This window comes from Oncorhynchus nerka, linkage group LG18 (genome assembly GCF_034236695.1).
Source record: "Oncorhynchus nerka isolate Pitt River linkage group LG18, Oner_Uvic_2.0, whole genome shotgun sequence".
Taxonomy (NCBI): Eukaryota; Metazoa; Chordata; class Actinopteri; order Salmoniformes; family Salmonidae; genus Oncorhynchus; species Oncorhynchus nerka.
Window position 1 is genome coordinate 74,817,957 of NC_088413.1, and position 12,528 is coordinate 74,830,484.

General features: G+C 40.0%; 1 protein-coding gene across 2 annotated transcripts; it reads right to left on the bottom strand.

Moving 5' to 3' along the window:
• Positions 1-21: 21 nt before the first annotated feature.
• pole2 (polymerase (DNA directed), epsilon 2) lies at positions 22-10,994 on the bottom strand. Of its 2 annotated transcripts, none has more exons than XM_029688532.2 (19): positions 10,810-10,994; positions 9,579-9,679; positions 9,165-9,240; positions 8,980-9,057; positions 8,614-8,707; positions 7,912-7,986; positions 7,706-7,789; positions 7,318-7,374; positions 7,125-7,173; positions 6,948-7,020; positions 6,500-6,672; positions 5,498-5,587; positions 5,310-5,364; positions 5,055-5,114; positions 4,871-4,948; positions 3,158-3,266; positions 607-783; positions 377-444; positions 22-203 (listed from the first exon to the last, which is right to left on the bottom strand). In XM_029688532.2, exons 2-19 carry the CDS (start codon positions 9,601-9,603, stop codon positions 185-187), a joined length of 1,440 nt encoding a protein of 479 aa, XP_029544392.1. In that variant the 5' UTR covers positions 9,604-9,679; positions 10,810-10,994; the 3' UTR covers positions 22-184. The 2 variants fall into 2 exon arrangements, with proteins under 2 accessions (XP_029544392.1, XP_029544391.1); XM_029688531.2 differs by lacking the exon at positions 10,810-10,994 and adding an exon at positions 10,218-10,327.
• Positions 10,995-12,528: the final 1,534 nt, after the last annotated feature.

Here is a 12,528-nt window from a genome sequence, read left to right on the forward strand (position 1 = left end):
AAAAAAGCACAAAGATGACAATTCAATGACAGTGAACCTTTATTCTCCACGATACAAAAGGTACATACAAATAAAATAAAAAGGGATTTAGCAAAAAGTATTTTTAGACATATTTTACAATAAACATTTTTTTACACAACCATAACAGCCGATTCCCCCCCGTCCAAAATAATCCTTATGGTCTTTAGAGGCTTTGAAGTTTGCTGTGAGGAAAAAAATAATCATATTTAGATCAGCAGAGAAATGAAGACCGACATGAAAACCAAGTCGACTCTGAATATACTATAGTTACCATATTGCCAGTAAAGCAATGATTAGCACCAAGTGAATTATGTGTAGAGCATGCATAAACAAAGAGTTTAAAAAAAAATCTCACCTGTCTTCAACGGTCCTGTTGGATGGGTAATATACCTTAAAAGTGAAGCCACTTTTGGGGAAGGAGCCCTGCAAGAACAGAATGACAATATATATAAAAAATATTTTAAAAATCTTAAATTAAGAATATAAGATCTCATCATAATATAGTTCGAAACCCAAGACCAACATCTCATACCGAGTCTCATAATAAAACAAAATGGTGGAAATCTAGGAATAAGCATAAAGTACCGGGTTGATGCAGAGGCAGTCTGTGTTGGAGATGTTGAAAGGGTCATATTTGTCCGCAAAGATGATGACATCAGGCACGGGGTAAACCCGTAGAGCATAGTCATAGGCCCAGAACACTGGACTGACATACAGCGGCAGGGGAGTCAGGTGGCCCTGAGACAAGATGGTCTTCACAAACTGGAGAAAGAGAGTTTATTGGTGATTGGCAGACATTTTCATGTCGTTATCATTCATGAAGAATAAATTTAACTACAGGACAAATATTCACGCAAAGCGCCTCAGAGTAGGAGTGCTGATCTAGGTGTGTGTGTGTGGGGGGGTGATGCGCTTTGTGAATACGGGCCAAACTAACTAGCTAAGTTTATATAATGTACAGTACCAGTCAAATTTTTTGACACATCTATTCATTCAAGAGCTTTGCTTTATTTTTTGTATTTTATACATTGTAGAATAATGGTGAAGACATCAAAACTATGAAATAACACATATGGAATAATTTTGTAAACAAAAAAAGTGTTTAATTAAATAGATTTTAGATTCTTCAAAGTAGCCACCCTTTGCCTTGACAGATTTGCATACTTTTGGCATTCTCTCAACCAGTATCACCGGGAATGCTTTTCCAACAGTCTTGAAGGAGTTCCCACATATGCTGAACACCTGTTGGCTGCTTTTCCTTCACTCCGAGGTCCAACTCATCCCAAACCATCTCAATTGGGCTGAGGTCAGGTGATTGTGAAGGCCAGGTCATCTGATGCAGCCCTCCATCACTCTCCTTCTTGGTCAAATAGCCCTCACACAGCCTAGAAAGAAAACACTCTAAAGCCTAGATAGAAAACACTCTAAAGTTTCCAAAACTGTCAAAATATTGTCTGTGAGCCTCCCGGGTGGCGCAGTGGTTAAGGGCGCTGTACTGCAGCGCCAGCTGTGCCACCAGAGACTCTGGGTTCGCGCCCAGGCTCTGTCGTAACCGGCCGCGACCGGGAGGTCCGTGGGGTGACGCACAATTGGCATAGCGTCGTCCGGGTTAGGGAAGGTTTGGCCGGTAGGGATATCCTTATCTCATCACGCACCAGCGACTCCTGTGGCGGGCCAGATGCACGGTGTTTCCTCCGACACATTCGTGCGGCTGGCTTCCGGGTCGGATGCGTGCTGTGTTAAGAAGCAGTGCGGCTTGGTTGGGTATTGGAGGACGCATGACTTTCAACCTTTGTCTCTCCCGAGCCCGTACGGGAGTTGTAGCGATGAGACAAGATAGTAGCTACTAACAATTGGATACCACGAAAAAGGGGGTAAAAATGTATATTTAACTTTTTTTTTTAAATATATTGTCTGTGAGTATAACAGAACTGATATTGCAGGCGAAAACCTGAGGAAAATCCAATCAGGAAAAGTGCCTCTTATTTCGAAACCTCTCTGTTCCTATGCATGCCTATCCTCCATTTAAAGGGATATCAACCAGATTTTTCTATGGCTTCCCTAAGGTGTCAACAGTCTTTAGACATAGTTTCAGGCTTTTATTTTGAAAAATGAGCGAGAAAGATCACATTGCGTAAGTGGATAGGTGGGGGCTCTCAGAGTGAGTTTTGCGCAACAGAGTAAAGCAGCCATTGTTTCTCCTGCTGTCATTGAAAGACCTACACACTCGGTTGATATATTATCGAATATATATTTTAAAAACATCCTGAGGAATGATTATAAAAAACGTTTGACATGTTTCTGTGGACATTATGGATATTATTTGGAATTTTCGTCTGCGTTGTCTCTTTCCTGTGGATTTCTGAACATAACGCGACAAACAAACTGAGGTATTTTGGACATAAAAATAATCTTTATGGAACAAAAGGAACATTTGTTGTGTAACTGGGTGTCTCGTGAGTGAAGACATCCAACGATTAATTTGATTGCTTTTCTGATTTTCGTGACCAACCTACCTGATACCAAGTGTACTTAATGTTTTGTCATGCGATCGATAAACTTACACAAACGCTTGGATTGCTTTAGCTGTAAAGCATCATTTCAAAATCTGAGACAACAGGTGGATTAACAAAAGGCTAAACTGTGTTTTGCAATATTGCACTTGTGATTTCATGAATATGAATAGTTTTTGTCATATTATTTGACTGTGGCGCTATGCAATTCAGCGGTTGCTGATGACAATTATCCCGCTCAAGGGATGGGTAGCGTCAAGAAGGAGGAAAGAAATCCCACAAATTAACAAGACACACCTGTTAATTGAAATGCATTCCAGGTGACTACCTCATGAAGCTGGTTGAGAGAATGCCAAGTGTGCGAAGCTGTCATCAAAGCAAAGGGTGGCTACTTTGAAGAATCTCAAATAAAATATGTTAAAAACACTTTTTTGGTTACTACATGATTCCATATGTGTTCTTTCACAGTTTCGATGTCTTCACTATTATTCTACAATGTAGAAAATAGTAAAAATAAAGAAAATCCCTGGAATAAAGTAGTTGTGCCCACACTTTTGACTGGTACTGTAGGGAATTGTACTAGTATATGTTGGGTATGTCATAACTGAGAAGCTAAGACTCACATGGTTTGGAATGTCGAGGTTGCTGCTAGGCAGTCGGACACAATTTCTGCACATCTTGTTCACCAGGTCTTCTCTGATGACAACAATCTCCTGGCTGCAGTACTGGATTCTGACATAGGAACATTTGATTCACAGGTCGTGAGATGTTAAAAGACTACATGCAATGACAAAACCTGTGAAAACTAACTGTCAAAGAATGGTCAATTGTTATCACAGAAAGTTTGTGGCACCTTAACGGTGGAGGACGGGCTTGTGGTAATGGCTGGGGCGGAATAGGTGGAATGGTATTAAGTACATCAAACACGTGGTTTTAATGCGTTTGATGCCATTCCATTTGCTCCGTTCCAGCCATTAATATGAGCCGTCCTCCCCTCAGCAGCCTTGACTGTTTGTTATAATGAGCAAATGGAGCCAAATGTTTTTGACAATGTTGGGCTTCGTTGCCAAAATCCAAACTTTTATCCACTTCCCCAGAGTCAGATGAATACCATTTTTATGTCTCTCTGATCTTAAACATGTGGAGATGGGAGAACCTTCCAGGAGGACAACCATCTCTGCAGCACTCTACCAATGAGACCTTCATGCTAGAATGGCCAGACGGAAGCCACTCCTCAGTAAATGGCACATGACAGCCCACTTAAGAATTCACCAAAAGGCACCTAAAGGACTCTGACCATGAGAAACAAGATTCTCTGGCCTGATGAAACCAAGATTGAACTCTTTGGTCTGAATGCCAAGTGTCAGGTCTGGAGGAAACCTGGCACTATCCCTACGGTGAAGCATGGTGGTGGCAGCATCATGCTGTGGGGATGTTTTCAGTGGCAGGGACTGGGAGACTAGTCAGGATCGAGGGAAAGATGAACGGAGCAAAGTACAGAGAGATCCCTGATGAAAACCTGCTCCAGAGCACTCCGGACCTCAGACTGGGTTGAAGGTTCACCTTCCAACAGCACAACGACCCTAAGCACTCAACCAAGACAACGCAGGAGTGGCTTCGGGAAAAGTCTCTGAAGGTCCTTGTGGCCCAGCCAGAGCCCAGACTTGAACCCAATCAAACATCTAGGGAGAGACCTGAAAATAGCTGTACAGCAATGCTCAAGTTCCAACCTTGAGCTTGGGAGGATCTGTAGAGAAGAATGGTAGAAACTCCCCAAATACAGGTGTGCCAAGCTTTTAGCGTCATACCCAAGAACATGCAAGTCTGTAATGGTTGCCAAAGGTAGCTTCAACAAAGCACTGAGTAAAGGGTCTGAATACTTATGTAAATGCGATTTCATTTTTTTATATATATAAATTTGCAAAAAAATCTAAAACTCAGTTTTACTTTGTCATTATGGGGCATTGTTTGTATATTGATAAGCGGGGGGAAAAAACGATTTAATCCATTTTAGAATAAGGCTGTAACAAAATGTGGATAAAGTCAAGGGGTCTGGATAGTTTCCGAATGCACTGTATATCCCTTTAATAAAGCTCAAGAGACATCCCTTTAATAAAGCTCAAGAAACAAATTCCTGAAAATATAATAAATCAACAAATATTATATTTCCAAGTTGATTCACATCCGGCCGTGATTGGGAGTCCCTTCGGGCGGCGCACAATTGGCGTAGCGTAGTCTGGGTTTGCCCATGGTAAATAAGAGTAATTGTAAATAAGAATTTGTTCTTAACTGACTTGCCTAGTTAAATAAAGGTAAAATACATATATTTCAGTCACCTGCATGGGTTGGTAGTGAACACAGAGAATGGCACTCTCTGCCTAAACTCCTCAGTGATGTGGTCTGCCAATGGGGGCCTGAGGACATAAGCATTTATATAAAGTACAGTACATCAGAGGACTACAGTCAAATCATGAGCAACACAACAGAGGAATAACAGGTATCTTGTTTTTCAACTCTCACCTGGGTAGAATTGTACTCGGACCAGGGTCTTCAGGACCGGGGACGAACACGAAGCGACTACTGCAGTTTTGAAAGGATGCGTTCAGTTAGACAAGTAAACACAACAATTTCCCGTAGAAGACCCACAATGCAGCATGGTGAATATTTCCCAAACAGTTTGTCACCCTGGATGCAACAATGTAGTACTGTTGAAATTGTTTCCTGGAATATCAGACTTTTAGGTTAACCAAGTGGTTTTCCTCCCTCACACGTTACCTGTTGTGGATGCTGGGATATTCACAGATTGCATCGGCAAGAACTTTCAACGACTCTGGGGGGGGGGGGGGGGGGAGAAAATACTTCAATTGTGTGTACTAATGCTTTTTTTTTTGCCAGGTCAGTGTATCTTCACAAGCAGGGCATTACATTTTTTTTAAATAATAATTACTCAAAATCTTTCTTACCTTTGAGTGATTTGATTTGTGTTTTTCCATAGGGGGCCGAGGAGAAGTTGCCGCAGAAGATGAAGCAAGTAGGAGGCATGGCTGCGTATCCTACAATGGAAACATGCAAAGGTTGTTTCAGACCATACTATTAAGCAGAAGAGATAGAAATTGAGCACACTGATGGAGACTTCAAAATCTGTCAGAGATGGACATGAAACGCATGACAATAACCATATCCTTCCTGTTTGGCCCTGTCCGGGGGTGTCCTCGGATGGGGCCACAGTGTCTCCTGACCCCTCCTGTCTCAGCCTCCAGTATTTATGCTGCAGTAGTTTGTGTCGGGGGGCTAGGGTCGGTTTGTTATATCTGGAGTACTTCTCCTGTCCTATTCGGTGTCCTGTGTGAATCTAAGTGTGCGTTCTCTAATTCTCTCCTTCTCTCTTTCTTTCTCTCTCTCGGAGGACCTGAGCCCTAGGACCATGCCCCAGTACTACCTGACATGATGACTCCTTGCTGTCCCCAGTCCACCTGACTGTGCTGCTGCTCCAGTTTCAACTATTCTGCCTTATTATTATTTGACCATGCTGGTCATTTATGAACATTTGAACATCTTGGCCATGTTCTGTTATAATCTCCACCCGGCACAGCCAGAAGAGGACTGGCCACCCCACATAGCCTGGTTCCTCTCTAGGTTTGTTCCTAGGTTTTGGCCTTTCTAGAGAGTTTTTCCTAGCCACCGTGCTTCTACACCTGCATTGCTTGCTGTTTGGGGTTTTAGGCTGGGTTTCTGTACAGCACTTTGAGATATCAGCTGATGTACGAAGGGCTATATAAATAAATTAGATTTGATCAATGTCAACATTAATACGACTTGCATAAATGCGAATCAATCAATGAACCCAATTGTATCTAGAAAGCCCTTTTTACATAAACAGTTGTCACAAAGTGCTTTACAGTATCCTGGTAAATACCCCCCATACGAGCTCCTCTTCTGTCAGTGACCTTATGGGTGGAACGAACCTGAGAACATAAGGTGGATCTTCTCCAGCACCTCCACGCTGTCCAGCCACACGTCTGAGACCACCACAAACATGGCGTCCTCGTTCTCTTCCTCCAGCTGCTTTAGCTTGGCTGAGGCCTTCACCGACGTGGTGGACGGCCCACCGAAGAAGTTCACGTTACCGTAGTAGGCCCTAAAAACCAGAGTCCATGCTCATCCGCTGTTTTTTTAACATTTATTTGTTGATATAGGTAGTACGGCTAAACTAGGAGAGGTATATATATATACAGGGGAAAGGAAAATATATTTTTAAATGCCAAATGTAGAGTTAAAAACAATACATTGGAATTTAAAATAACTTTCGCCCTTCTCAGTAGACCTAATGATTTTCAGAGGAGAAGGCATTATGTAGGTAATGTGCATTTCTAAATGAAGACTGATAGGTCAGCAACATTGTAATCTATTGACCTTGTGGTGGATGATGGCTCAGTCGGCGGGAATCCAAATGCGTTGACATGGAAGACTGAGTCCTCATACCAGCCTGTGGGGGGAAAGAGGACCGGACTACTAAGTCATTGCATAACACAATAAGGTACATCTCCTTCGATGTCCATTAATGTGGATGAAGAAGATAAATGATTTTACCTTCTGCCAAAACAAAGCAGGACTCTGTGTAAAGTCCACTGTGGAACTGGTGAGGACAAGGTTAAAGAAAACATGCATGATCTGAAATACAATCAAAATTGACGAAATTCAATATTTTAATTGGCCCCTTGAATTATGTAAGAACATTTGTAGCATTCGCTCTCCATCACCATCCCCACCAGTGAAAGGATATTGCCTTTGAGAGGTTCAGCTGTACTGTACCACTGGGGTCTTCCAGATAGAATTTGCCCTGAAAAAAAAAAAAAAACATTCCAGGTGAAGCTGGTTGAGAGTTGGCCAAGAGTGTGCAAAACTGTCATCAAGGCAAAAGGTGGCTACTTTGAAGAATCTCAAATATATTTAGATTTTTTTAACACTTTTTTGGTTACTGCATGATTCCATATGTGTTATTTCATAGTTTTGATGTCTTCACAAATATTCTACAATGTAGAAAATAGTAAAAATAAAGAAAAACCCTGGAATGAGTAGGTGTGTCCAAACTTTTGACTGGCACTGTATATCTATAGATATTACTATATTTTCCAATTAAAAAGTAATTAACATGAATTTTAGCTGCTCACCTCTTTAAGCTGTGTGACCATCCCCAAAACAATGACCTCTCCTAGTTTAGCCGTACTACCTAAAAGTGCTTCAACAGTCTGAAGCTGAAAACAAGAACAGAGCAAGATCAGGGCAATCAATGTTCAACATGAGAACATCCTCTTAGCTTATATAAAATCCATTAAACACGTTTAAGTGTGTTTTAGGTTATGACAAGAGTTATTACCTGAAATTTGTTTCTGCCTTCTTCTGCTGCTGCCCCTATTACAGGTGGGGTGAAGAGTTCGTGCCGATGTGTACGCTACAAAAACGGGGTAACTGTCAATGTGGATCAGGGTACACCTTTATTTATCACTGATTTAACTTTTCATTTATTTAAGTGGATTGGGAACACATTCTCTTTACAACGACCTCACAGAGAGCAGCGTCTCAGGAAAGAAACGTTGTTAAAAGTAACTGTCCAGTGAAAATCTCACTTTTAAAAGTTAATATTCTGTTAACCCATACCCAAATAATGTTGATGACTCTTCCTACACTCGTATGTGGCCAAAGCATAAATTGGAGAGAAAAAAAACACTTAAAAAACCCCACCTCAAACAGACTCTTTAAAAAATGCTTGCTATTTCCTCATAAATGATGTCATCCTCCTGAGGAAGATGAGCTGGCCAATCAGCGGTCTGTTCTCGTGAACATTTTTAATGACCACTATACCCCCACACCATTCCAACACAGAAAATATGCTTTTTAACATACTGTTCTTAATTACAATTTTTTTTAAGGAAAACTTTTTCACTCATATTGTAATTACATTTAGGTAATATTATGTCAGAGAAGTCTGGAAACACTGTACAGTTGCTTTAAGGCCAAAATATACAAAGATCATCAAACTATGATGGATTCAGAGGGCAAAGAAATGTAGCCTACTGACCTGCTGTAGGAGTGTGTAGCGTTCCCTAAAGAGCTCTGCCTTGTCCCTGGCTGAGCCACAGAGACTTGGAACAGAGTGGGTGGTCATGTTGAGGCTAGGTGAAGAACAAACAACGCTTTCACTGATGGATTTCTTCATATGTTGGTTTCAATAGAAAGATCATTTATTCTAGAGTGTTTTTGATAAAACATGTGAACCATGTAGATTAGATGTGGTCAACCTATAGTAGTAGTAGTTTTATTACTTTGCATGTTGCCAGTACATGGCAGATAAAAGCTGAATCAAGTACACAGCACATACAAGTAATTAAACAAGTAAACAAACAGTAAAGCATCAGGAAGTCAAGGTTTATACATTCATACTTACGGTACAAACTTCTTCCTCTCTGTGCTGTAGATATATCTTGGCACGTCAAAAGCGCCAATTATGTTGAAAACATTATCTCTGAAAATAATTAAATAGTTCACACGAATAAATCAAATTTGAGGATGACTATCTAGAGAATGTGTATGAAATTGGTTATTGTGAGACTGACACCTTTCTCAACTTACATGGTTTCATCACATGACTGGCTGCAGTCCTGAACAGCAGTCTCCACCACAGCCAGCTCAATCATACTGGAGGACACTGTCCAGGAGAAGAGGAATAGCTACATCATTCACAAGCATAGAATATTCTGAAATACATTTGTTGATGCAACAGGTAGCCTAGTGGTTAGAGCATTGGACTAGTAACCGAAAGGTTGGAAGATCGAATCCCCGAGCTGACAAGGTAAAAATCTGTCGTTCTGCCTCTGAACAAGGCAGTTAACCTACTGTTCCTAGGCCGTCATTGAAAATAAGAATTTGTTCTTAACTGACTTGCCTAGTTAAATAAAAGGTCACATAAAAAAATAGCCAACACAACTGACTGTATTGAGTTTTGTACATAATTTTAGTAGCTTGTTATGATCGAAGAAGACGTACATGGCTGCTTCTCCACAGCATCCATGACCCTCTCGATGACATCATCCAGTTCAAGCACATCGACAGACTCCAACACCTCCACCAGGTACCTGCTGGCTTCCCTGGAGGACAACAACAACACAACGAACACATATGAGGGGTATATTACAAAGCTGGATCAAGGAGTTAGCCAGCTAACTTGTCTGAATATTCTGAAATAACTTTTTTAGTTAAGATATGCTTGAAATGGGCATGGTCTAATTGACTTAACAACCAAACACATATCTATGTTTAACTAACTTTCAAATCAATTGTTATTTCTGGTTGTTTATCAAAGTTTGCTGGCTAACTCATTGACGCTGCTTTGTAGTATACCTCTGACTGCCAGACATCAATCCCATCATTCCTATTAAAAACATACAACATTTGCATTAGTTTCTATAGATTACTTGCTTAAATATGCATAGCATACTACTAAAATGTCTAGCTACCTGTCCATGTAATTTACTGTAGCTAAGCTAACCTTAGCCTCCTAGTTTCTTTCTTGGTATCACTGACACAACAAGACAGATTTAGCTACTAACTAGTAATGCAGCCATTACATTTACTGTAAACAAAATATTATGTCAAGAACAACATGATTGACAAATGACAGCGTACGGTCGAAGCATAAGTCCCCTCATCTTGAAACCAGCAGACACTTTCGTCTTCACTCTGCGAACCTCCATGTTCAATCTTTCTTCAACAATCAACATTTGGCGCTAAATATTAACTTCCGCCTATATGTTTCGTCACTTCCTCCAATGCAAAGATTCTACACAAGCTTCACTACTGCACGATTCTGCCGATATTTGCTGTTTGAAGTCAGCTGAGGTTTTCAAAACAGTGGGTATTCTCAAAAACACATGGATAAAGCAGCCAGACATGTAAATAGCTATTACCCAGATTATTACTTATCATTGCATGATCAATTGGCATGGTTATTAATGTATATCAGTCTTGTCATATGTTTATTTATCATATCGCAATATTATTCTAAAATGTTTACCGCACATAATTGTATTGGTGTAAAAACTAATACAGAATAGAACAACCATTATTAGTAGGTCAGGTTGAAGGATAGGTCATAAGTGTCCAAAAAGACAACCTGCCCTGAAGCCTATCAGGGCAAGAAAAACTTGTTTTCTCCAAGAAGCTGTTGGAAAACATCCTCTTGAGGCGACGGACGAGAGACCCTTGTACCTTAACTTACCATATGACCTTGGTTCTTCGCTGTCAAAAGCTGTGTTGACAAAAATTAATTACTTGGATCTCTAAACAAGGTTACATTTTTACAGATTTCTTCAACCAGATACATTGAAAGTACTGCCACGGTGTGGTCTTTTATGTAGCCACCTTTCGTTATTTTTTCATATCCCTTTTTAGTACCCATGGATTCTGCACTTGCAAAGCACTCTAGAGCTTGTAGCCGGTGAGCGATGCGGTCATACGGCTGTAGTTGAGGGAAATGTCCTGTACGTGTGGGGAGGCTACGTGGTACGCAAAAACTGTCAAACAGATGGAAGAGTTTGAAGAAAGTCTACTAGCAAATATCGTTACAAACATTGCCAATGGATAGTCTTGAATTTATGTTAAGCATTTCAATATTTCACTAATATGTTGTTAGGGATATGCAAAATTATTCAATGTAGTTGTGCAATAAATGTTTTTCTTCTCCATACAGTATTGATGAATATGCACAGATAGAATTTAAGAATGTAAAGCAACGCATTCCATCTTCCCATTCAGTAATAAAAAAATATTTACTTTTACGTTTCAATTGTTTTCTGCAGTCAAAGTTTTTCTGCCAAATGATGAAGTCTGGTTTTATGATTTAGAAAGAGGTGTATGGTAAGAATATTAATCTAATTATAACAAATTGTATTTTTGTATATGGGAAGTATATAGATTAACACGTTTCAAAGATTGTGAATTAATAAATTGATGTAATACAGAAGTTTGGATCCTTGGAAAACTACATTCTAAACATTTAAAAAAAAAAATCTAATCTACCCATGAAAAAAAGAATATGCAAAAATGTACTCAAAGATTGCACTGAAACCAACATATCATTCGATGGCAGACTTTGTAAACACTACAGGTCATAATTTGTAAACTCTGCATCGCATGTCAGAGGTGTTAGGCCTACTACATAGTTACTAAAATTTTATTACATTGACACAGTGGAATATTGGTATTTAGAGAGTTTTTGAATTTTGAATTGTGTTAAAATTCTAGACATTTAGGGAGCGTTTGTAAGTTCACTCCGTAGTGTCAGTGTACCCAGTGTGCGCTCTGAGCATTTGTAAATTCACTCCGTAGTGTCAGTGTACCCAGTGTGCGCTCTGAGCGTTTGTAAATTCACTCCGTAGTGTCAGAGTACCCAGTGTGCGCTCTGAGCGTTTGTAAATTCACTCCGTAGTGTCAGTGTACCCAGTGTGCGCTCTGAGAATTCGTAAATTCATAGTGTTGTCAGATTGTCCTATCATAAATTCAGAGTGTTTCTCTCTATGAATGGGCACACTCGATGCTCTGGCCGAGGAGTAGCGTTTGTAAATTCACTCTGGATATCTACTCCGATTTCAGAGCACTCTCGTCTGTGTGTGTCAAGAGTGCAGAATAACTATTTTTTTATTTCACCTTTATTTAACCAGGTAGGCAATTTGAGAACAAGTTCTCATTTACAACTGCGACCTGGCCAAGATAAAGCAAAGCAGTTCGACACATATAACAACACAGAGTTACACATGGAGTAAAACAAACATACAGTCAATAATACAGTAGAAAAATAAGTCTATATACAATGTGAGCAAATGAGGTGAGATAAGGGAAGTAAAGGCAATAAATAGGCCATGGTGGCGAAGTAAATACAATATAGCAATTAAAACACTGGAATGGTAGATTTGACAGTAGATGAGTGTGCAAAGTAGAA